The sequence below is a fragment of the Pituophis catenifer genome, unplaced genomic scaffold (genome assembly GCF_029215685.1).
Source record: "Pituophis catenifer annectens isolate HBS135680 unplaced genomic scaffold, rPitCat1.0.hap2 SCAF_3, whole genome shotgun sequence".
Lineage (NCBI taxonomy): Eukaryota > Metazoa > Chordata > Lepidosauria > Squamata > Colubridae > Pituophis > Pituophis catenifer.
Window position 1 is genome coordinate 52,822,447 of NW_027256883.1, and position 27,583 is coordinate 52,850,029.

The following is a 27,583-nucleotide window of genomic DNA, read 5'->3' on the forward strand; positions in this document are numbered from 1 at the left end:
AAGGGAAAAGAGCTCTACATCATTATCTTTGTGCCATTTTCCACAGTGTCAGTAACCACACACTTCTCCAAAGCATAGTTTTTGAAGGTTATTTAAGAACTATTCTACTTTTAATTTTTGTCTATTTGATCCAATTCATCATTATTATGGGAAAGTTTCTTTTTTACTCAACCAGGGATATTTTGACATGGAAATATTCCATAGGTTGACATTTACCTTTGGTAAATTTGGAGAAGAATATGAAAACACCAACAAAAAAAATATTTACTTTATTTTCACATAATTCCAGATTCAGCTGAATTACTTCAGCTCTGGTTTCCTTCCAGATGAAGTCTGTATTACTATAAAGCTTGATATCCTTGAAACAGAACTAAACATGCATACCTTTGGTCTTTGGTTGTAAAAAAAATCAATCAATTAATTAGTTGGATGATTTTTAGGAATCCAGAGTGCAAATTATTAAAACAATATTTTAGAAAATGCTTATTTTTCTCAGTGATTTAGGATAACAGAAATTCTTTCAGCTCTATTCAGCTAATCACTTGAATGTGTGAAAGCTTGAAAGTGATGAAGTCCCATCTTCTGATCTCTCAGCCCTTGAGAGTCAGCCAAGAAATCCAAAGATAGTTACCACAAGTTCATTTCAAATAAAATGTACAATTAAGTGTACAGGGTTTCTTGCTTTATTAGGGTTTTGGTTCATAAGGAAATATACTTGCATTCAAGTACAATATGTAGCTAGTCCTTTGTCCATTCTCAAGATCTCATGTACTCAGCTGAATGCCTGAAGAATGCTCTGGTCATTGTAAAAATTATGAAAGAGCTGTGCTAAATTTCTTGGTTGCCTTTAATTTCCCATCCCTTTTTTCTTCTGGTTTAGGTTGTAGTCTGAGGCCAGTCAAGATGGCTTTTTATATTAGTAAAGGAGCTACTTTCTCTTCTAGAAGTTCAGGCTGGTGAGATCATTCTTGGAAGAGCAATCTTCCTTGGAGAATCTCACGCAACATATCTGAAATGGTCTGAAGTTAGTAATATAACTTGTTGGAAGAAATGTCCTTCTGGGTTCAGTTCCAAGTGGGGAAAAAGACACTGGAAAAGGGGAGACTGCTTGGAAAGATGGTTTAATAATGGACAGGATCACATGGTTTGAGTTCCTGAGCAGAAAAAGGGAAAAGATGCTAAGAGTCCCTGGGTTTTATACCCTCTCTGGCTTTGAACTTCCTGGGGCACAGGAAGAGTATCCTGATTGGTTGCTGTCAGGTCATAGCTAACTTTGCTGGCTGATGTAATCTTCCCAGGTGCCATGTGGGGAGTTTCTGTTGCTGGATGGGTCCTTTGTGTTGCAGATGGGATGCTGAGGCCTTAATGACCCATTGACAAAGAATGAGTTTCTGCCTCCCTTTTAGGGGTAAATATTCTGCCTTTTTAGTATATCCTAAAATATTTCATTTTTCTAGGAGAGGGATGGTTTTAACTTCTAACAAACTAATGAAGTTTAATGAACAGCTAGCCAAGTAACAGTAACTCCGCATGAGTAGCATGAGATTATGATGAGAGAAAGAGCAATCTCTTTGCCAAATCTGTATTCTCTGGAGGTGTGTCTTCAGAGGAACTCAAAAAATTTTTATAGGCTATTCCCAAAATTTAATTCTTTCTCTCTGTTTCAGATCTCTTCCTGTACGTAACACAACATGCCTGGGGGGTGTGGGATGTGAGGAGGAGAGATTTTTACCCAGAAGGTCTTCCATGTGTAATAAGCCATGTATTTGCCTAGAGCTATTCTATATAATAACAACTTTAATCAGTTACCCAGTTATCAGTTATGAAGCCAGAAATCTAGTTCAAATCAGTTTAAAACAAAGATCTAAGTAATCATTTGTTTTTTTCAAAAGGTAGTTTACTACTATACTACTGTAGTTTAGCTATATAGCTCTTTTGTTACTTGATTTTGGATGGACCTCTTCGTTTGTATAAATATACCTAGCAGACAGAAATCTGGACTCATTGGAATTATTGTAGGCTTGAATTGCTTCTTGCGGGCTCAGCAGAGTGGGGAAATATATTTAATTCTAGATATTGTTTTTCATTAAACTATGTTGCATTATCCGCAGTGTGATTGGAGTTACAATTTGAGGTTGCTAAGTAAGGAAATAGAGAACTCTTCTATCTGTCATTCAAGCCAGCACAAACTGATTGGTAAAACACAACAGTACTTCATTATGATTTGTACCAGAATTAAGGCATGGGGACAAATTGTGCTGTTTAAGGTGGGGGGGATGCATTATATGATTTAAAATGTAATTTGCAGTGGAAAAGCTCTTGTTTGCCTTGAAATCTATCCTGAATATGTATGTAGCTGGTACAAAAACACAAGATAATTAGAAACCTGTAAATTCCCTAACTTTCTGAATAAGATGTATCTGGTTTTATATCATGCAAGAGGTTTTACCCAATAATACTAACCATTTAAATAAATAAATAAATAAATAAATAAATAAATAAATAAATAAATAAATAAATAAATAAATAAATAAGCATTTATTGTGTCAATTCTTGTTATGAAATTACTTGGTTTCATAATAAATGTATTTATTTCAGCTGATAACACTTAATCACCATTGATTAATTAATTTAATTTAATTAATCATATTTCTATGCCGCCCAACTCCCAAGGGACTCTGGGTGGTTTACAATAAAAATAATACAAAAATGAACATTTTTTTAAAAAAAAAACATTATAAAAGCATTTTAAAAACATTAAAAACACATGCACACCATCCATGGCCGGATCTCGCAAGATTGAACAGCGAGATCAATGGCCCCAGGCCTGCCGGAAAAGCCAGGTCTTCACCGCTTTCCGGAAGGCCAATAGGGTGGGGGGTAGTCCGGACCTCAGGAGGTAACTGGTTCCAGAGAGCTGGGGCAGCCACAGAGAAGGCCCTCCCCCGCAGGCACGCCAGCTGGCATTGTTTAGCTGAGGGGACCCGGAGGAGACCAACTCTGTGGGATCTTACCAGTCACTGGGAGCTATGCGGTAGAAGGCGGTCTCGAAGATAGCCTGGCCCTGAGCCATGTAGGGCTTTAAAGATAATAACCAACACCTTGAATTGTGCCCGGAGACCAATAGGGAGCCAGTGCAGCTCGCGGAGAATTGGTGTAATGTGGGTGCATCTAGGTGCACCCACGATAGCTCGTGCAGCTGCATTCTGGACCAACTGTAGTCTCCGAACACTCTTCAAGGGTAGCCCCATGTAGAGCGTGTTGATTAAGTTGTAAACTGTGAATTATTATCCATAATAAAGAATTTGTTTTATTTTCTTCCCATTTCCACTTTCATGAGAGCAAAATGTTTATCCTAGTAAAGCAACCATTTTAGTGAGTTGTTTTTAAATTTATTATGTAAAGCTCTATTTTCTTATCATTTTTATGGTACTGTAACAAATTGCACGTATATTGCTTTAATTGTGGCTCTTTGCAAATTGCACCCAATTAGAATGATAATGATTTAGATAACCTCTCTCAATAATATATAATATTGAATGGAATCTTTAAAGAGTTCAAAGAACAAAATAATAGAAGGATTTGTCCTTTTTAACTCATTAAACTTACAGCAGAATTTGGTTTGTGTTATTAAATCTAAAAGATTAGATTACAGCTATAGATATCATTTTCACAATGATGCATATAGCAAATGTTTTATTATAGCACGTGCTATAATGGACAATTTAAATTACAATCTTTGTCAAATTCTCATTTTTGTTTCAGAATGGAATATTTTTTTTTTTTTTTTAATTTGATTTATATGCCGCCCTTCTCCGGAGACTCAGGGCGGCTTACAGTGCGTTAAGCAATAGCCTTCATACTTTTGTATATTTATACAAAGTCAGCTTTATTGCCCCCACAAACTGGGTCCTCATTTAACCTACCTTAGAAAGGATGGAAGGCTGAGTCAACCTTGAGCCTTGGAGAGATTCGAACCAGCAGTAAATTGCAGGCAGCTGTGTTAATAACAGGGTGCTTTAAACCACTGTAGTACCAAGGCTCTTCTTATTAATTATGCTCTTAAATATGAGAGGTAAATAAAATGAGCATCCACTGGCTGCCTACGGGTAAATTGCAGATTACTGACAATGTGACATGGTGTGTTAAATGTCAGCTTTGTCAAACAAATTTAGAGGAACCGTTCAACTATTAGCTTCCTGTTGTTAGCAGGGCATTTTTGTGGAGCGTGGCTGATCCAAGCAGCAGGAACGCTGCACCATATGGAACACTAACAAAGCTAAATTGAAAAAGTGAGATGAATGAGGAGATAACACAGACACACTCAATTAGTTTATAACTGTCTATTAACTTCTGCCAGTGGCTTTGAATAAACAATAGATTAACCACTACACAGTTTTGTTTTGTGAGGCTATGGTAGTATCTGGAACATTGAGACATTTTTCTCAGGGCTGTTTTATACAACATGGTTGCTTGCTATATAGTTATTATTGGAAACTAACTTCCTGTATCAATTGGGTCATGTTATGTCTGTGGCTGATTTTGATTTGATTTGATTTCTCTTTCACTGGTGTTATCTCGGGCTTTTTCCAGGGGAGCTAGGATAAAGTAGGAGAGAAATAGCTAGAGAGGGAAGGGAGAGGTAGACATGTACTATGCCTGATCTTTTTGAGACAATTCCTCTTTCCGTTTCCCATTGCATCTTATTCCACTGGTCATTATTGGGTTGGTATGAAAGAGCAATAATCCCAGAAGTGTTTATTTGAGAATGCTACAGGTAGGCCTTGACTTACAACCGTTCATTTAACGACCATTCAAAGCTACAACAGAACTGAAAAAAGTGACTTATGATCTGTCTTTGCCCTTATGAACATTGCAGCATCTCCAAGGTCATGTGATCAGAAATAGGGTGCTTGACAATGTTGCAGTATCCCAGAGTCATGTGACCTCCTCAGTTGGCTTCCAACAAGCAAAGTCAATGGGGCAAGCTGGATGCACTTAATGATCATGTGATTCTCTTAACAAATTTCACTCAACAATCATGGCAAAAAAGATTGGGCACAACTCACTTAACAGCCATCTTCCTTAACAACAGAAATTCTGGTCCCAATTGTGGTTGTAAGTCGAGGATAACCTGTAATTAAGTGTGTGTCATCAAACCTAAGTAGCTAAATAGCATGGAGTTTAATTTATGCCTGCTTGTCCAACTAAGTTCTCAGGGCAGCAGCAATAAAACAGTAGTGTGCCAGCAGTATAGTTCAGTGCTTTGGATTTGAATGCAAAAAAAAGTACTTTGAAGCATGTAGAAATTCTGTATAACTCCTTCAACCGTACATAATTATTCTCAGGCTTGACCTGCAACGGCAGAGGGCAACTGTGCAATCCCTGAAAAGATATAGCTGCTTTAAGAAATTGTACACAGGATCCATGTTACTATCCTGAGTGCTCCAAAGCACCATTCAAAGCACTTGTTTGAATCCTAAAGTTTAGGAAAAAGGAATAGAAAGACCTGGAGGCTCTCTCCCCATTTCTCGTGCTCTATGCAAATACAAATGATGGCAAGACATACATTGCCAGTTGGATATTAAGCTGTTTGCTTTGGAGACAGAATGTACCAAGAGCAATAGGATGACTGCTACATATGGTATGTCAAGCCTAGTGTTGGCTGAAAGCTAGTTAAATGATTTTTCTCATGCTGCCAGCAGGCTGATTGCTTTGTGGTCTTTTAAGTTATGAGAGTTGCTATCGTAAACACATCATGAACTGAAGGTTTAGTCTTTTGTCTGTAATCTGCAGTCATAATTTACATACAGTGTATATCCGCTTCTTTTGCTCATTTTGTCTGACACACTTTTTTGGACCTTGTATATTGATTTGAACCATGACAGTACTCTGAGATTTCTTGATTATTGTATTAACTGTGAGACGTTTTCATAAGACTTATGAGTTTGCAACCACTTCTATTATAGCAAGATTCTGCTTCTTAATATTTTTGAATAATATAATTCACTGGCATTATTTTCTATCCCTAAAATTATTGTTTTGTAGCAAATATTAATTCAGTGTAAGTGGAAATACTAAGAATTACTATGAAACCTATTCCTGTGTAGTCTTCCCCAAGTTCTATCTTAAGACAAAAGTTCTTAGAAACATAGAAAACTGAAGACAGAAAAAGACCCAGTGGTCCATGGAGTCTGTCCTTTGTGGGGGAGTTTTATTCATTTGTTTTTGTTGTTGTTGTTGTTGTTGTCTTTCTTTCTCTCTCTCTCTCTGTCTTTCTGTCTGTCTTTCTTTTTTATTCATTAATTTTGATTTGTTACTTTATTTATTTTACTTTTTTTTTATTTTGTCGGATGATAAACGTGTTTATCCCAAGCAAGTTTGAATTCTTGGATCTTTTTCCCAAGTGCATTATGTTACATTTAGAAACTGCATTTATTATCGAAAATGCTAAAATGGGGCACAGTAAAAGATAACATACTTTCTATTTTTATACGCATAGGAAAACTTAATTAAAAAAAAATATTAAAAAATACTGTGGTACTTCCCAAACCGATTTCATCATTGTTGCAGCAAAATAATATTGTTCTTCTTTGAAAACCATTTGTTCCAAACATTATTTAGGAATCAATCTCCTTTAATTCAGTATCTAGTTCACTGCATATAGATGAGCGAATACTACTCTGTAGCTCCACCCCCAAAAAACTATATTTGTTACACAGCATTTGCACATTTAACTATCTGATAACAAGCAAATGCATTGATATTTGTATCAGGGCACTTCCACATAAGGCTGTTTCCTTTCTCCATCCCTCCAAAGTAATTTGGAAATTGCTGTTTCAGGCAGTGTTATATTTCATTCTAAAGCAGCCTTTTGAAATCAGATATGAAGTGCTAGGCAACCCTAATAAGCTGCGAAAATCAAACTAGCTGGCTTTTAACAGTGATTGTGAAACTGACTTGAAGCTGATTAGCAATTAGTTTGCTGATAAAAATTGTATGTCAAATCTACTGTAGCTGGGGAATAGGCACCTTTTTTCCAGTGTATTTTTGGACATGGACAAATACATTTTTAAAAAAAAGTTCAGAGGAACTTTTTCTTCTTTCTTCCTGATTAAATCAAAGATCAGCACCAAGATTTTGGAAATGTTTATTTTTAAAAGCTACCTATTGGAAAGTTATACATTAACCTAACCTGAAAATATTTAGTTGTGGTGACGCTTTAAAAGATATTGCAGATAGTCCTCAAATTACAATCATTCGTTCAGCAACATTCAAATTTGATGCTGAAGGAAGGACTCGCAACCAGTCTTCAAAGTTCTGGTTGTTGCAGTGCCCTTGTTGTCGTGTGAACAAAATTTGGGCACGGGCAACCAACCACACTTACGACCATCTTCAGTGTCCTGAGGTCACATGATCACCATTTGTGACCTTCCCTCCTGGCTTCCAACAAGCAGCTTCTCACAAGTAATGTCAATTGGGAACTTGGGAGGTAAGGTCTCAACTCATTCGGTAAATCTCTCCCATGCCTGTCTTTGCTTGCGCCCATTCAAACTCACCATGCTCTCCTTTCTCCCTTCATTCACACACAACCGTCTCACATGCACCTTGCACCCCCTTTCCTAGGCCTCCATGCATTCACACACACTGCACACACACCTTCCTGGACCTCCATGTCTCTGCATGCATCCCACACTCTCCTTTCCAAGGCTTCTTCCACTCACACACCACACACATCTGCCTGTACTGTCCCAGTGTTCATGCACACCATGTACCTTCCTTCTCAGACCTTTCTGTACTCTCATACATCCTGCACCCTTCTTTCTGAGTCATGGTCACATACAAATCATGCTTCCTTCTGTACCCTCCCTCTGCTTGTGCCATACTGCAGTACACACACCCCTTGTTAACTTGTGCACAGCCTGTACCAGGACGGCCTTCCCTCTCCCCCTGCAGCATCCTTGTTCCTTTCTTAGAAATCCTGCTGCTTCCTACTTAATGACCTGCATGTCTTGACATCTGGGACTGCCTGGATTGCTATCACTAAGTGATGCAGTCACATGTCATTGCGTTTTATGACTGCATCACTTAGCAACAGCAGTCCTAGTTCCAACTGCTGTCATACTCAAGGATTGCCTGTACTCTAATCCTGAATACTGAAATATTATCACAATACGTGTTACAGTGTCTTGAGTTCTTGATTGAAGTGAGGATCTTCAATGGGCTTTGGTCTTTATAGGAAAGCCCTCCTGGCTGTATTTGAACTAGCTTTAAAAGATCTACTGTTTAACTTTATGGAAGTTTTGAAAGGAATTGACATTGGCAGCTCATTACTCTATTCATGTTTCAGGCTCTGCAACTAAAAGCTTGACTTGAATATGACAGGGACTCTTTAATTTTTAGTATTTTCCTTCCTCAAGTGATAATTAGTCTCAAGATGATGTTACTAGAATATGACTATATGGAAAATATCATGTCTGTATTATCAGTTGTCATATATTAACTCAGTAGTCCCAAAGTCGACCTCAGTATTGCCCATATATTTACTATTTACTATGCTTTGTGATATCCCAAAAATATAGACTGGAAAGTTTATTAAATATCAGATAAGATTTTTAAATAAGGGGAGAAATTCTCCTCTAATAGGAAGAATGCACTCTTGAAATAATATTTTCTTCTTTTTTATATTAGATAGATTTTTATTTCTATGGTGCAGCATCATCAAGAGTGTGCTTACTGATTTATAACTTGGAATTAAATGTTATGAGCTCATAGAGCAACTGTAGATATTATTCTGGTATAATATATAAAGCTGTTATATACCTCAATTAAGTAGCAGAAAAAATAGAGAGAGGAAATGTAATAGTCTTACATCATCATTCAGTTGAAGAGTAAACTAGTATCATTCAAATTAATGCTTCCATCTATATGATTATACCACTAGATTCAGTTTCTGTCCAAATTATATACCTTAACTTTTGAAAGGGGCAGCTGAAAGTAACTCTGTTGCAGGGGTTAAATTTATGTTTACTTATTTATTTATTTTTTAATTTGATTTATATGCCGCCCTTCTCCGGAGACTCAGGGCGGCTTATAATGTGTTAAGCAATAGCCTTCATACTTTTGTATATTTATACAAAGTCAGCTTATTGCCCCCACAAACTGTGTCCTCAATTTACCTACCTTAGAAAGGATGGAAGGCTGAGTCAACCTTGAGCCTGGTGAGATTCGAATTTACAGTAATTGCAGACAGCTGGTGTTAATCACAATGCTATCAGTCTGCTGAGCCACCAGACCCGTTGGGTAAGTCATAAGTCACTTGGGTAAAGAGTTGAAGTGAATTCAAATAACAATGAATGCAAATTCACAACCCAACCCATAGTTCCCTGACTTTTAAAGCAGCACACATTTTTTTGTATTTTCTAAAAGGTATAAATATCTTCAAGGTGTTTTCAGTTCAACCGTTCTGCACTTTTTGTATTTGATGAGAACATGTTTTAAAAAAAATTATATATAATACATAAAAATTACATCTCGTGATTTCTGTGTTGTTGTTTTAAACAAGAATAGCAAATTTAGATGCCAAAATAATAAGTTTTTTATTTTTAACAGTCTAGTAATTGGTCTTGTCAATCATAAAATGACCTTGAAACCTTTCATTATTTTTGTCATTTTTGAGTTACTCTGACTATAGAGACTGTACAATATAATAAGCTATCTTGAACTATATGAAGCTTCATACTAAAAATGACCAGGACCTTTTGAGAGAAGCATCTTTGAAAGGTCAAAACATAATAGATAGAGAACTCTGAAAGAACATGGAATATTGGGGGAATGTTATTGGCTTTTCAGTTTCATAATAATACAGGCAACTAAACTTTCCTCATTCAGTAAATGTGTGGAGTGGGAAAAAGAAATTGGGTCAGTTGTCCCCACTTTTGATCTGACAGTGGTTTAAAGATACTCAGTATACTGACATGCATCAGATATCCTGTTGATATGTACTAAGCTTGTTTATCTGGATCTGTTCCTAAATTCAAACTTTCCAAAGAAAATTATATGACCATTACATAGACGAAAAGGAATAATTCTAAATCCTGCTTTATATATTCATACAAAAGTGGAAGTTCCATTCTTGCTATAATTACTAAGGCCACAAAAAGGACATTTCCTCTTAAGCCATACTTGAAATATTTGACCAGACACATGAGGGATATTTTACTGTAGGGCAGAAATTTATAATATAGAAAGTGGAAAATTGGTTTATAAGCAATGGATCATAGCTGAGAAAAAGAACCTGCAGCTTAAATACAATATATGCTTTGGGTGGAGAACATATTTGGATTCCAGAACCTTCAGTTAAAAGGGTCAAAGAAGATGGTGAGAAAATCTCCACCTGAGATAACAGGAAGTATGACCTGAAAAACACAAGCTGGATCAAACTGAAGACTATCTTAATCCAGTATTATGACTCTCAAAGTGGCCAACAGACTTTCTGGCATTCTGATTGATAGCTTTCCAACCAATGTTCCCTTGTATATTGTCCTCATCAAGGTGACATTCAGCCTTGAGTGAGAACACTTGATAGATCTGTCCTCCATAAATGCATCCAAACCACTCTCAAAATCATCCGCATTAATGATTATCATTATTTCTGCATCTAATGTATAGTGCTGTTTTCCATGTAAGAAAGGTAGAGAAATTCAGTTTATCAACTGTGCAAACATATCTGTATAATACCATTTGATTGATAGTTCTCACAGTCTTCCCCTGAAGCACTGTCATTGTGTTCAGTAAAATTTCATTCCACCCATTGTTACTGGTGCTCTGAAATATACCATTAAAAGCTGATCAGATTGACATGATATATAAATCTTATAAATAAATAAACCTTCAGCTCCAAGGTTCTTCAGAGCATTGAACATGCTTTAATTTTCAGAAACTCCTCCACAAAAATCATAATTTTAATATGGTAGAAGAAGGACTTTATATAGCTCGGGGGGGGGGGGTTCTGTTTTACTTCCAATTATTCTCTTAATATAACTGAACAGATTTTTCTCATCTTGGCAGCCTTAGCTGTCAGTCTACCAAAGCAGGGTTCAGCAATAAATCGTAGCCCCTCAACTTCACGCAGCTTAATTTAGCTACTAGACTCAAACTTGTCTCTCAAACACATAATATGGCACAACTAGATAAGAAATTTTAGAACTAAGCCTATTTATTGAACATTGACTATCCTCAGACAGTTGTGAGAATACAGTTTGCCTCTGATACCAACAACTATTTAAACCCACTGCTTCTTTTTCCTGCTTTTCCCATATTTCAGTGGGGTTTTTTTGCCCTGAACTTAATGAAGCTGAATGATTATCAGTTATTGACATATCTAGTATCTGTATCCTAGGCTGTGATGGCTTTAGCCTTATGTTTCAACACACTCATGTTGTGAGTGTAGTGTTTACTACACCTGCTGTTTGTAGGCCTAGGGAAGCTGATAAGCAGTTTATACACTTTTGCATCATCCAGCCATAAATTGAATTAAATAAATCAGAAAATAGATTACACTGATTGCAATGCCTCTCAAGAAGTCACACCAAAATCAGACACTCAGGTCTTTGAAATACAGGTAGTCTTCAACTTACAACAGTTCATTTAGTGACTGTTCAAAGTTACAACAGCACTGAAAAAAGTGACTTATGACCATTTTTCACACATATGACCATTGCAGCATCCTCACATGATTTACATTTGGATGCTTGACAACTGGTTCATATTTATGAAAGTTGCAGTGTCCCAAGGCCATCTGATGACTTTTTGTGACATCCTGACAAGCAAAGTCAATGGGAAAGCCAGATTCGCTTAACAATGGTGTTACTAATTTAACAAGTGCAGTGTTTCACTTAACAAATGTGGCAAGAAAAGTCGTAAAATGAAACAAAACTCACTGAACAAATTTATCACTTAGCAACAGACATTTTCGGCTCAATTGTGATTGTAAGTCAAGGACTACCTGAACATGTTGTCTTAGAGCTTATACTCAGCCAAAGTCTAGATGCAATTGCCCACTGTTGCAATCAACTTACCAAATCAGGGCTTTCCTAGAATGACTGACCGACAGTCTGCTGGCCCTTCAAAGGCAGATTGGCAAACCAAACAGGTTTTCTAGTCCAGTTTTAGAATCCAAGGAGTCAATAACACAAAGGCAACCTACTATCCTAAGGATGTACCTTGTGCTCAGGCATACATAATCCTTTTTCAGGCATCAATTCTTTTTCCTTCATTTCTATATAGTACATATAACTCTTTAATTGTGTATTTTGTTACTCTAATTGTATGTACTGCCTTTTCTCATGAATTCACAGTGGAAATATTGTAGCTGATTTGTGTGTGTGTATCTTGGGGGGAAGTTCTTTTTAACAGAAGTGAATTTATAAATTATATGTAATAAAAAATAATGAATTCTATGCTTGCTTATTGAAGCATCATCTCCTTTCCTTAATGTTTCTTTCTTAAGAAAACTGGCCAAAAAGCGAAAGGAGACATTGAGTAACACACGACAGGAAATGACAGTGATGGTGAACTCAATGGATAAAAGCTATGCTGAACAAGGTACCAACTGTGATGAAGCTTTCTCTTTCATGGATACACACAATCTAAATGGGAGATGTAAGTGGAAGTCATTTTAATTTCTGCAGAGCAAATAGCAAAGGGAAGTGTGAAAGGCTCTTAAATCTTGTTACTCAATCCATGGGCTCCAAGTTCTCACCCGTGCAACATTTCACATCGTATAGCAAGAAGATGGAATTGAATCTTTGATAAATAAAATTTTGTATTTTTGCCTTTCCCTTGCTTCCAAGCAAAAAACCACTGATATCAATGCAGTACTTGTTACATTCAGTTTCCTCATTTATTATACAATGCTGCCTGATATTCTACATATTTTGGCGGCCATTTTTAAGAAATATCATAATATGTGCGAATAGTGGCTCTTTAGCCACAACTGACAAATTTCAGAGTTCCTACCATAAGAGAATTCAGTAAATTGTCATTTGTTTTTGAGCCAGATTGATCTAGGTTTCTAAGTCTAAGATGGTATTTAAGATGAGATTCCATACTGCTTTAATATTTTGTCTCAGAAAAATTAAAGCTATGTATATAGGAAGCTGCCCTATCCAAGATCAGACAATTTGTCCATCTTGCCAGAATGGACTATTTCAAACATTCCCAAAATAGTACAATCCCAAGATGTAAGAGACTGCAGCTTCCATAGGATCCTGAGTAATGTCTCCCCAACTCATCAAGAATACGTGTTAAGGTAAAGCTGATCTATTCTGTCTGACAGCAGATTTCCCAGGTCTCCGGCAATAATCTTTAAACAGATCTCAGCTTTGCTATTTGAAATCTATTCAACTGAAGATGCCAGGAAATGAATTAGAGTCCTCTTGTGAACTCTTTAATTGCTATACTACTTTTAGAACATGACATAAGCTATACAAAAGTATTTTTATTACTATTTTTTTAAAGGAAAAATTCATCCATGAGTGAAAATATAAAATGCATATAAACTATAGGGCAATAATTCCACAGAAGAGGATTCAAAAGTGTTTGATAGGACTGTGAAATGCTTTATATTAGATTGTGAAAAAGATGCCTTGGAACACACAAATGCATGAATACAGCACTTGTTTGCAACTAATTAAAGGAACCCCCTCTTTTTCCTGGATCATATGGCTACAGCAGTAACCTATACATAACAGCCACACAATTCCAAAAAAGGATACATATTAAAAGTTGTTTAGGTCAGTTCAATTCAGTTAATGGGCATAAGATTGTAGCCTAATTTAAAGCATTTTTTGACTACGTTCTTTCCCAAAGTTGCCTTTAGCAGCTTGTAATTCTTTCCTACACTGTTCCTTCCAGTTTCATTGAGGAGAAATCCATATTGCATCTCCATTTTATGATAGATGATAGGTGTGGCAAGATATATATACCAAACTGGGTCATAGAGTTCCTAATTGCAGAAGGCACCTTACAAAGCATGCAAGAAAATGAAAGAAACACAATATCTATCTAAGAAAACACAAATATTTAAATAATGCCAAGTTATAGAAGCGCTGTTGCTAATTTTTCACGTAACATTTTTTCCACAATATCATTTTGCTTATCAGATTTAACAAGATTAGGGATGTAATACAAATAAGCTATTGTTTGCTAATACTTTTGTTTAGATTTACTGCATAGTGTTCTCTTTCCAGCTGTATCATCACCCTCTTCATTTACAATGAAAACGAACACCCTGAGTACAACTGTTCCCAATTCATATTATCCAGGTAACCAAATATTTCATTGGTTTTTAAATACTGTAAATAGTTTACTTTTATAACAATTTAGAAACTGTGCGCTGCTTCCCTAATTCAGGCAAAGTTCAATAGAGCACTGTTTCTCAACTTGGTCACTTTAAGATGTGTGGACTTCAACTCCCAGAATCCCCCAGCCAGCTATAGAGAGAGAATCAGAAGAATACTGACTTCCTTGAAGTCTAGCAGGATAATGGCTACCACAGAGAATAAGAAGCTTGAGTGTATCTCTTATGCACACCTAGCCATCATATCTCCACTATCAGTGTTTTTAAGTACAGACTGAAATACTGAACATGACCAAAGTTTAAATACATATATGAATATTACAGTATATTCTTGTGATTTCCCATATATAATCCTTTTAAAAGAGCTAAATACCATTTGCATGAAATAACAAATTTCTTCTTAGAGTTTTTCACACTTTGGAAAGTAACTCTAAAGAAATGCTGCAGACTTGGCTTGAAAACTGTTCTAAAGCAATATGGCTTTTTCAGGCTTCTGAATGAACTTCCTAAAAGATACCATTTATTTAAGAATCCACTTATTAAACCAAGGTGATTCATAAAGCAATTAACTTGTTTTCTTCTTTTCTTTATGGAGAACCCTGAAAAAGTTGGGCAAATAAAGATGTTGCAATCGCACTTCTCCAAAAATACTTTCAAAGTGTAAAAGCTCTATTGCTTATAACTCATGGCTTTCTGAGCAAAAAGAAAATTGGATCATTTGCTCGTTATTTACTTTTCTTTCTCTTTTTACCTTTTCTGCATTGACCTTATGATGTATGACAGATCCATTTGTGCCAACTGCAATTTTAGGTGAGAACATTTCCCTTTATCAATGTCTGTTGCAGAAACAATACAAGTTCAACCTAGGTAGTGAAACATTGTACTTAAACAAGTGTATTCTATTCTATTCAAAATGTGCAAACTATTCTGCATTTAACATTCAAATACCAGGCTTTTATTATCATAGGTGATTTAGTAGATGGGGTGGGGGAGCCAATAGTTTTAGTTATTGGTCATATTTATAAAATAATGGGTATATCAAACAATGCAAGTATGGTAGTCAAAACTTCAGCATAATTTTAATTTAGTCTATAAAGTGTTATTAGTGTTAAATATGATTTATGAACTCTATAGCATAGTAAATATTTTCCACTTTATTTTTATTTGTGTATCACAAATAAATGGGATTATCAGAATAATAACATAAAATGTACCATGTCCCATACAGGTGGAAATACTGTACTAGAATTCTGAGACAAGAAGCATATTTTTTACCTTTCTTTTAGGAAGTTGAAAACTACTGATTGTCCAGTAAAAAGAGAATGAAGGGAAATGAGTTAACCATGCTAAAATAACAAAAACAGCATGAAATGCTACTGCACATGAAATAATAACAAAAATGGGCTGTGCTTTGTACTACTACTATACTAATCTAAATCTAAACCAAGCAAAACAATTCAATAACATGTAATAAGAATTTCATTCCAGGATTTAAATTGCTGCTTCTTTTTTCCTTGTCCTTATTGGTGCATAATTTTATCGTATAAATTCCAGTTTGTTGAATCTACTATAAAACTACTGTATACATGGGCTTTAAAAAAGAGAAAGGAGAGTTAAAACCCATCCATCCAACAGAAATGTTTTTGTCTTAAAAACACTGGTACAGGAATCTGTCAAATCATATCCTAAATTGTTTTTAAACTTCTGAAATCAAAAGTAATTTTCTTTTTTTTCTTTTCTTTTTTTTTGTCATAAACAAAGGTAAAGGAAATTCATTGTGCTACACTCAAACTGTGATTTCCCACTCTCCACCTCTTAAAAGTATAACAAATGTTGTAATATAATTGTAATTACCAAATTTAATTATAACTGGTATCTAAAGAAAATGGTTTCTTATAAATTACTGGTAAGGAACCTGCAGTCATCACAATAATACAATAATGGATATGCAAATGAAATTTACAGTGATTTTTACTGTAGCTTTTCTATAGCAAGTTGTAAATGTTACGACATTTTCAATAAACAAAAAAGAACCTGTTACTGTTAAACCATATAACTCTGTTTGCTTCTTAATTAGCACAAAAACAGCATCTATCTCTTACTCGTTCAAAAACATACATGCTTTTCAACTTTCAGCATAAGCCTGGAAAAAGGGTACTTCTACTTAAAAAGTATAAAAATCTTAAAGCAGATTCAAGTTTTTCAAAGCTCACACAGAAGTATTAAAACAAGGTAGGCTGCTTCATTAAAAACAGAAAGGTGCTATACATATCTAAAGTCTGAAGTTCCCCCTTCTGAATAAATAATAAGATTTTGATGGAAGATTCGAATATACTTTATTGTTGAATATATTTGTTTCTGGATGTACCTTAGAGTTGCTAGAAACTACTTTTTCTCTAATAGAAAGGAGAAAATTACTAAGCAAACTCTTTAACAAAAGTGTATGTCAAGATATATTTTTTATAGCACCAATTAATGAAGAACTATTTTGTATAAGTTTTTAAAAAGAAACTTTTGGTCTTTCCTTTTAGAACTATTTCAGTTTCTATCCTAAGACACTTCTAAATGCCTAAAAATAATAATAAATTATATCAAAGAACTGTATCACTGTTTATTTATATGTATTAATTATACCCCCAAACTGTAAATTCTTTGTGGCTTACTTTACACACCTAATACCAAGCTAAGATTTATTGTTAGGAGAATAATTAAGCACAGGACCTGGAAAGAAAGTACCTCTCTTTCTTCTTTTGCAACAAGTATTTAGTTTCAATATTTGTATGTATTCCCAGCAAGTCACGGTTTGTTCAGATGACTACCAAATAAATGAAAGTCTTGATTTGTGTTGAAAATTGCCTGATGGTGTGCGGTGTGGGACTCTTAAGTCACAAAGGAGCTACTGAGAGAAATATTTTCTGTTTAACTCATAATAATGCAAGCTTTTTCAAACCAAAGAACTCCATTCAGTATTTGAATAGGTCGGTAGATGACCCATTTAAAAAAATAACGGGGAAAATGAAATACATTTAAATCAGATTTAAATCACTGCCCCTGTATTTAATAATTTTCCCTTCTGTTACATTAAAATGATTATTAACATGCAATTTTTCCTGTGCAAGAACTTGACTATAATTACACATCTGTTTGAAGTAGCAATTCATGGATAGTGTTTTTCATGGAAACTAAGTGACTGCAATATCAGGCCAAGGTAAACAATTAAACTGCTTTTTATTGTCATTAAATTATAGATGTGAAAAAAGATTTTACGTTTTAAAAAAAACCTTCAGTAACAGTAGCAGACACATGCCAACCAAAGTCCAAGAAAGTGATAATGATGTAAACAGTTTACTTTTACTGTATTCATTTCTGTGCATTTTTATATGACAGTGCCTTTCTGTAAATAAATTTATCTCAGACCAGCAAGAGCAGCACTATACCCATGTAAATTCATTTAATATGGGATGTCTCAGATGTAAATTAAAAATCAGATAATGTAGTGGAGTGCAAATTGTAACATTTCAGGGGTGGAACTGGCCTTTCATTTTTGGAAGACTATTTAATACTCAAAATAGGCATTCTACATTTGAAACACGGCTTTCTGAAACAATTCAGCCTGAAACCTCACTATTAGAGGTTAGCTTCCCATCAAAGATCCCCTTCACTTGAACTGAAATCAGTAACTAGGCTCATGATATTTCGGTCAGTTTCTTACCATATTGCAATCTTGTTCTAAAATACAGCAAAAAAATAAGTAGATCTAAGAATTTGTAACTTTCTGAGCAACTAAAAGACCCTCAACTATGTTTCACATATTGGGAATGCAATTTAGAATTTCATTTCAATGCACTTTCTAAACGAAATTGATAACTCTAGTATCCAACTGCATGCAGATGGGATAATCAGATCTTTATTTCAAAGATCCATATGTACTTCTTTATGAACAATTGTGTTTCTAATATGTAGAGGGATATCTAACAGAAATAATTGTAATGGGTTTTGTATGAATATGCAACATAAATACAAAAGTTGTATTGACTCATTTTGCAGCCCTGCAGTGGATCCTGCTACTTAACTATAATATAATAACCTAAAACGAAAACAATAAAGTCTCTACATACTTTATTTTGAAATCTCATAAACCAATTTCCAACCCTATGTTTCTTTCTTTACTTATTTTCTTATTTATTTTGTCTTTTTGTGTCTCAGCCACCTTGTAATATTCAGGTGTCATTTCAGCAACAACATATTGTAACAACACTTGTATATCGCCTTTCATACCATGCATCCTAATGCCATGCATCCCAGTTTTGTTGAAGAGGAGCTAAAGGGAACTCTGTATATCAGTATTTGTTTCAGGATAATAAGATTGGCCCAACCTGGAATCTGAGAGAAACTGCCATGTGTATATGGCATACATTTGCTATTCTATATATTCAGAGTTAGGATTAAACAATTCACTAACTGCTTACGGGAGCAGTGCAATCCAGCAGGCCAAAATAATTTCAGTAATGTTGGTGTTCTTTTCTTTATTATCATAGAACTCTATGCCTATATTCTGATTTTCATCCAGTGTAGATCATCTGTCTGATCTTAAGAACAGGAATATTCACCTTGCAGCCCCCCCCCCCCAATTTAATTAAGACTCCCAGAGCCCCTCTAAAATATTCTTATCACATAATAATTTTAAATGTAATAAAAGAGAAAAATACTTCAATACTTTGGAAGTAATCATAGTATTGAATCCACATGTAATAAATCAATTCACGTTAAGCTTAGTTTTAATCATGATTTAGGTCCCTCCCCCATCCACTCTTCTCTCTCCCTCTCTCTTTCTTGGGCAGGGGATGTGGTTCCTATACATCATTTAAAGGCTCCAGAAATTTGTGTAGTACTAATTAATAGATTAGAGTTTGTAGACGAATCTAAAAATATTTTATGAATGGCTGGAGAATTTCTGAAATGTGACTGGGACCCCAGGGTATATTGCCATGGAAACAAAGGAAATATTTTGATTCTTAAATTCTTTCTTTATTCACAAATGAAGGGGGAATTTCCACCAATTCCTCCATTCATTCAATACAACTTCTAAAATTCATTCAAAATTTGGATTCCAAAGGAAAAGCTGATTTTTTTAAAAGATGGACTATGGAGAAAAGAGAAAGCCACATTTTATTAAAATCAAATATGTCCAGTTCAAACCAAGAGAAGTTAGGATTAAAACCAATCTCTGAAAATTATATTGTTGTGGAGCTATAGATTAAGATCTACTAAGTAAGAACAGTGAAAATCATGTTTTTCAACTGTCCCTTTCATATACCATTTAATCTAGTAATGTAAGATCGATAGATAAATAATGTATCCCACTAGTGAGTGTTCAGGGGTCTGTATACCTCTCTAGTTTTCCCCAGTGAGTTAAAGGATTCTTTGAATATGGGTCAGGACTGTCAATTTGTTGCTAGTAATAAGTAATCACTTCAAATACTGATTCATGAATATTGAGAGAAGCTTTATACTGATGACCCATAGGAAATGCTAAGAGATGGTGTTCAGTTTTCATATTAACTTCTCACTCTGTCACCATCAGAAGTGTTAGAACTGTAGCTCTTAGAAGAGCCATCTAGAAAATGTTAAATTAGACACAACTCTTACAGCCAAAAGGTTTCATGGTCTGTCTCTCTGTTTTGTCACATGACATTAAATTTATGGGGACCATTAATACACAAACAATAGTGGGTATTTTTTTTCATATAGAAGGTTTAATCTATAAAAACCTGCATCACCTATTTGTCCTTAATGTTCCAGTCAGCAAACCACATATAGGCTGCCATTTAATCTGCTTTGGTCCCATGTAATAAAATGACCCTGCTTAAGAATTTACAAGTAACCCATAGTTTTAGAAGGCGATATACTTGTTTATTTTAATTTTTAATAAATAGCTTTGTGAAGTTAAATTTTTACAATGAGAGAAAAACAAAAACATTTCATTCTCACTTGAGGGTGTTCTTTTCTTGTCACATTAAATTAAAAGCACCAACATGATTCAGCAAAAAGAAAAAGAAAATTTTTCTGGTTGTTCAGCCCTTTATGTTAACAAAATATTCAGTTTGTCTGACAGGAAACTAAACTGAAGGTGCTTAAATTACAACCATAAAAATACCTTGCAATTATTATTGTAGTACTGTTGCTTATGGCCTGTTTCCTTTTTTCTTCTCCTCCTTCTCTTTTTTTCCTGATATGTATCTTCTTTAAAGTGCCAATAAATGGTAAGTTTCCCATTGCCCCATCAATGCTGTGGAGGGTGGGAGATTATTTGCTTCACATCAGTTTGGATCAGTCTAGTGGGGTCATGTTGTATGTTGCCCTGCATGTAAGCTGACATATAACATTTCATGCTTGATGTGATAGACCTTGTCATATATTGATCTAAATTTGCAGCATGCTAATTTCAGTCAAGCATTATCTCCAATCAAAAGGTTCCTCATAGTTATTCTATATATTTTCTTTCCTAATGTATCCAATCTCCATTTCCATTTTTCTCTTGCTTAACAACCCATATCATTTTATGCATTTTTAAACATTTTGCTTTCCACTAACATGAATCCTGAAATATTGTGAAAAATAATAAATAGTATCCTCCTCCAGTAAATATTTAATTATTTATTAGACTAGGACTTGATGAAGTTTCAGTTTGAAATTTCTGAACTATTTAGAAATCAGTATCCTAAAAAAATAAATTTCCCAATTTACTGATAGGTGTAAACGAGCAAATAAAATAATAAAATATGGTCTACACATTTTTATTGTAAACTAATAGACCTCTGTCTCTTCTCAATACCTTGTGATATCTCCATGAATAAACTACACAATAGTTACAATTTAGCCCACCTAGACAATTAAAGATGATGATGGTGCTAAAAGCCACGTTCAAAATGTATCGTTAACTTTATATATCAACTGGAAGTAGTCCGATACTTTATTGCATCTTCTTTCCCTAGATGAAACTCATACAGTCGGAAGTGACACAAGTAGCCTGGTCCAGTCACATACCTACAAAAAGCGAGACCCTGTAGATGTGCCATATCAGACAGGACAGCTTCATCCAGCCATTCGTGTTGCAGATTTATTGCAACATATCACTCAGATGAAATGTGCAGAAGGTTATGGATTCAAAGAAGAATATGAGGTAAGTAAGCTCCATACAACTTATACTGTGCTGTGTTCTTCTTCTTCCAGCTTTTTTTTTTTAAATTGCAGATAAATTCCCTGAAAAGTAATTTAGATTGAATGATGCAATGATGAAGAGGAGACAGTAAGGAACATAAAGATCTACGTATTATTTCCAATGTTTTGTTTCCAGCAGAAGCTAACAGATGTGAAGCCAACAAACAAAATATGAGCTCTATATCTATGCAAAGTTTGAAAAGACCTTTTCATTTTGATTTAGTCTTTAGCCATGTACTCTGTCCATAGAACTTCATAAAGGGGAATGATGGTTTGCTTCTAGGCCCCATGGAGGAGGTGCTACATTGTGCAAAGCGACTACTCTAGTAGCCTTTGACATTAAGCAATAGGATTCTTGGGATATTCTGGGTCCTGGGAACCTCTTTCCTTTTCTCTGAATGGAGGTCAATTTTCTTTAAGGAGAAGGAAGAGAAGTCAGCAAGATTCCTTCCCTTCAATCATTCTAATAGTTGTCCTTGCTAGTGTAATCATGCTTATTTGAATGTTCATAACTATTTAAAATAATGTTTACTAAAGGCTAACAATAGCAAAATGTAATACAAAGTAAGATTAAGATGAAAAAGAAAAATAGATGATGTAAATATAATGAAAAAATAAAAAGTGCAGAAAATAGGAAAAGGAAAAAGATATTTAAGAAAGTGACGTTCAATTTTCTTTAAGGATGTTACAAACAAACTTAATATCTTTCTTCCCTACTTGAAATTACATTACAAGTTCCTATATCTAACTTTTTCAATTGATAAATCCAAAAACCATTAATTCAGTTATATCAATTTTCAGCGGAAAGTCTATAAAAGGTCTCCAGTGTTTTGTAAAAGTAGTTACTGTCTTTTCCCTGACCAAACAAGTCAGTTTTGTATTCCTTTATTTTATGTAATATTCTGCTTTATTAATCCTTGACTTGAAATTTAAATGTTGTCAGGAACATCTTTTTCTTCCAAACCTAATAATAATAATAATAATAATAATAATAATAATAATAATAATAATAATAATAATAATGATGATGATGATGATGATGATGATGATGATGATGATTCAAGGATGTTCACCTTACTATTTTCATCAAGTTGTTCTCTAAGTACTCTTGGTCTCAAATAGGTTTCTTTCTCTTGTAAATTCACTAGTAATCCAAGCATCATTTTCATCTCTTGATTTAATATTCGTATTTATTCCATATTTATTCCTATTATTTTATTTTACAAAATTTACACATTTAATTTGTTTCACCTCTCCACTCAATTATCCTGAAGATTCTTCGTAGTTATTTTTCATCTCTTCTTTTATTTATTCTTTCAGATCTCTTTTAAATGATATATTCACATAGGCAATTATTGATTCTGTTAATTTCTCAATTCATCAAAGATTTGTTGGAATGTCTCAAGTGTCTCTGTTATTAATATAAATTCACTACTTTTCTAATGACAGCCATTTCAATCCAGAAAGGGAAAATAACAAGTAAAAAAGGGATTCCCTCCTTTCTTTAGTCTTTAGTCCCATTCATTACACACAATTCTGTAATCAGATGGTCATTAGTAAATTTCCCTTATCTTTTATTTTGCAAAGTTGTCTAGTCATTGCGTCCAATTAGTAGCAATAAAATTCCTTCCCACAGAGATATGTCAATCGTTTACTCATTTTAAAAATACTTTTTAAAACAAATTGAAATTAAACTAGTCCATTTTAAATTTTCTTATTTTAATTCTTGGCTAATTTTTTTACCTTTAATTATTTTTAAATCCTTTAAATTATTCCTTTGCTCTTTTCTTTAATCTGCGGATAAAGGATCATTTGCTGGATGGCTAGATTGCTCTGCTGCATCAAAGATCTCTCTTTAACTTTGAAGTAATTGCCTTCCAAATGGGAGCTTTGCAAATCCAGACTATGCTACCTCTGAAAGCTTACCGTCTTTCCACAGACACTGCAGCTCCAAAAGTCTATTTCTCAGACTAGTGAGAAGTGTGTAGAACTTTCAATCCTGTGGGTCTGAAGAGCAGCAGTGGGCCATCTCCTGGCCTTTCCTTACCTGGAGAGTGGCTGTTCTATTCTTAAACTAGACTCATTAGTATGAATATTGGTTATCAACATATCCTGAAGTATTTTAGGATTTCTAGTCTTTTGATAAATGCCATTTGATAGAGATAAGAAATACACCTAATTTGATTTTATTATATTTAGCCTGATATTCAAATGGCAGATATTTTTTCATTGCCTGCTCAGTTTATACTTAATAACATATTACATTGAATTAGGTTATCATGAGTCCCCATGCAGAGTCCCCATTCATTGTCCTGCAGGGGAGTTTGTCAATCTTAGTTTTCTCCATCCTAAACACTTTCTGACATACAGGCAAAGCAACTCGAGAATAATACTAATTTTAATTTTACAAGGATTGAATTTGGGTGAATTGCAAATATAAAAAGCTGGAAACCTTATGCATGCTTACTTAGAAGTTATTTTCTCTGAACTCTGGATCTTGCATCAAAATGACCTTGCAAAGTATTAATTTGTAAGTTATCTTCAAGGCATAATTGGATGAACTAGTGAAAATGAACAAGAAAAACAATACAAGTAGGCCTCAACTTAATAACCAGTCACTCAGCAACCATTTGAAGTTATGATGATCCTCCCCAGAGCTATTTATAATCTGAATTCGAACTTCTGCAGCCACCCAATCCCTGCAGTCATGCAATCACATTTTGGGTACTCAACGACCAGCCTATATTTACAGTCATTTGCAGTATTCTGCGGTCATGTGATCACAGTATACAATCAATTTTGTCCGAAATTAACAGCGCTCTGTGATGTCATGCTGGCCACATGACTGTGGAAATGTCTTTGGACAGCACTGGCTCAATGGCCTTGAAACAGAGATGAGCACTGCCCTCTGCAGTTGGCAACAATTAGTGGACTAAAATCCATTACTCCTTTTTTTTTGCCAGAAATTAATATTTTCTTCCAGTTTATGGAAAAAAAACATCCAGTGAGGACCATATATTTGTTTAAAAAGTGAAGTATAAACTTTAAACCTTCGCATTTGCTTAATAGTCTCCGCAAAAGGTTGTAAAATCAGATGTCATGTGATTCATTTAATGATGGCATGACTTATGGGATCAATTATGGTCATAAATTGAGGACTCCCAGAGTTAATTATATTAACTAGTTATCAGGCTACATCCTGGACACAAATAATGATATAAAAATAAAGATTTACTGATGATGTTGTTATTTTATAAATTAAATTAGATCCTGCCTGGATCTTTAGAGCAATTTCTCTTTCAACTTTTATTCAGAAAGAGCTGCTAAATATTTAGAATATAAACCAGGGTGCGCAGATAATCAAAATGACCAATATGTTAGAACTACCGTATTTTCCGGCGTATAAGACAACTGGGCGTATAAGACGACCCCTGACTTTTCCTGTTAAAATATAGGATTTGGACTATACTCGCCGTATAAGACTACCTCTCTTCCAACGCACACCAAATAAAAATTAAAAAACATCAACTGGCTCACCCACAATGTAAAAGCAGCTGTGCTAGACCCAAAATGGCCCCTGCAACAAGCAGGAACCTCACACAGCCACAAAAAGCCCAAAAAAACAACTTTCACACTTTACACACACACAACACAACACAACACAACTGGCTTACCCACAATGTAAAAGCAGCTGTGCTAGACCCAAAATGGCCCCTGCAACAAGCAGGAACCTCACACAGCCACAAAAAGCCCCAAAAAAACAATTTTCACACTTTACACACACAAAATTCCACATACAGCTTTGTGAGATTTTTTGTGTTTGTGTAGTTAGAGTGAAACACTACAGAAACACACTAAATCTCAGAAAGCTGCACAAATATTATTTTATTTTATTTTTATTTTTATTTTTATATGAAAACTAAATTTAAAACTTCCTAAACTTTAAATGGCTAGGTCTAAAAAATAACAACTAAAAAAAACCCCAATTAACTATTTTTTTTAAAGCTACCAAAGGGGGAAAAAACTTACCCAATAGAACAGGGGTCTCCAACCTTGGCAACTTTAAGACTTGTAGACTTCAACTCCCAGAATTCCTCAGCCAGCTTTGTTTTGCTGGCTGAGGAATTCTGGGAGTTGAAGTCCACAACTCCCTGCCTGCTTGATTGCAGACAGGGAGTGGCTTGCTGATGGAATGGATTCAGGCAAGCGAAGCAAGGCAAGCGTTGCAACTAGCAGCTAAGGTACATGGCTCTGGCGATCGCAGCTGCGTTGCCTGATTAGCAGGCAACTCAGCTGGGATCGTCAGAGCTTGGATCGCCAGAGCCATGTAAAAGGAAAAAACTTTTTCTTTTACATGGCTCTGGCGATCTCAGCTTCATTGCCTGATTAGCTGGGATCGTCAGAACTTGGATCACCAGAGCCATTCCTTTTACATGGCTCTGGCGATCCCAGCTGAGTTACCTGATTAGCAGGCAAAGCTGGGATCGTCAGAGCTTGGATCGCCAGAGCCATTTAAGGCTCGTCAGAGCCTTTCGGGCTGGTCTGCCTGGTTACAGGAGAACGACACCCAGCGTATAAGACGACCCCTGACTTTTGACTTTTGAGAAGATTTTCATGCGTTAAAAGGTCATCTTATACGCCGGAAAATACGGTACCCTAGAGTAAATGTGCCAAGCATTTTGGACCTTTATTTTGCTTTTGGGGGGGGGGGGGGGGTTGAGTGCAGGGAATGATGGTTAAGTGGTCAAATGACTGCTTTCAGGTTTGCATAGGCTTAAAGCATTTTATTGACTGATTGATCAGTTATCCACATTTCTACAGCATTGTAATCCAGAGATTTGCAATGGCTTACATTTTACTCATGTTTCCATTTTAAAATCCCTCAGAATACAGATCCTGCCCTTGATATATCATGTAGAATGTGATGTAGCCCTTGAGCTGACAGAAGTTATATGCTTCTGCTATAAACATTCGATAAATATTCTGTATTTATTTATTCATACATTCATTGAATTTATATCTTACTGGAGGCAGGAACTCATCTAATTTTCCCCCACAACAACTCTAGAAATTAGATTGGATAGTATGATGCTGACTGACCTTAAGTCACCCAGTAAGTTTTCATGGCTGAAATTAGACTTGGAAATAACTCTCCTAGTTTTAGACCAACATTTTGAATATTGTTTGCCAGCACACTGTAGGATGGGTGGTTGGAGAATTCTGGGAGTTGAAGTCGACAAGTCTTAAAGTTGCCAAGTTTGGAGACTCCTAATATAGACTATAAGAATGGAGATAATAAATAGAAAAATGTAGAATAAAAAAGGTTAATCTAAAATATATGTGTAATTAACTGGATGCTGAATTTTTCATAGACAATACATCTATAAGGCTCTATGTATTTTTGTTACTGTTAAAAAAAGTAGCAGATATTTTATATTCCTTAAAACAATTAAGCATACATTTCCTTACTAATAAATTATGCAAATTGCTCTTATTATTGCAAATGCCTGCCCTACATTTTATACTGATTTTTAAAATATTTATTGAACATGTAGAAAGGAAAAAAGCAGTCAAGAAACAAGAGGAAAAATTAAAGCACTAAATAAGTAGATAAGAGATTTACAAGCATTATAAAATTAAAAAAATTAAGAACATATTCTCAGAATAATGTTAATTTAATCCTACATACTTGAATGATTTACTTCATTTGAAGACTACAAATAATGATTAAAATCAAGTTAATATATGAGTATTAAGAAGACTAATCAGCACAATATGAAAACAAATTAAAATGAAAAATTACACTCTCATCTAGTCAATAAGAAATTTATTCTTATTTAACAAACATCCATGACTTAAATGTTAAAGGTTTATATTTTAAAAAATCTGAATTTTAGATGTGTTAGAAGCCCATTGGAAGAATTAGAGTCCACAACCAGTTTGCATATATATTAAATTTTATATCAGATTTCTTTTTCAAATATGACATTCAGGAATACT

The 27,583-nt window shown here is 34.8% G+C and overlaps 1 protein-coding gene across 3 annotated transcripts in view; it reads left to right on the forward strand.

Moving 5' to 3' along the window:
• Positions 1-27,583, forward strand: part of PTPRM (protein tyrosine phosphatase receptor type M) — a 480,156-nt gene that overhangs the window by 362,319 nt on the left and 90,254 nt on the right. Inside the window, exons 16-19 of one of the 3 annotated variants that reach the window (XM_070940620.1) lie at positions 12,512-12,663; positions 14,253-14,327; positions 15,146-15,172; positions 21,358-21,545. In XM_070940620.1, coding sequence (XP_070796721.1) covers positions 12,512-12,663; positions 14,253-14,327; positions 15,146-15,172; positions 21,358-21,545 — 442 coding nt within the window. The remainder of the gene's footprint in view (positions 1-12,511; positions 12,664-14,252; positions 14,328-15,145; positions 15,173-21,357; positions 21,546-27,583) is intronic. The other 2 variants (XM_070940622.1, XM_070940621.1) reach the window with 2 other exon arrangements.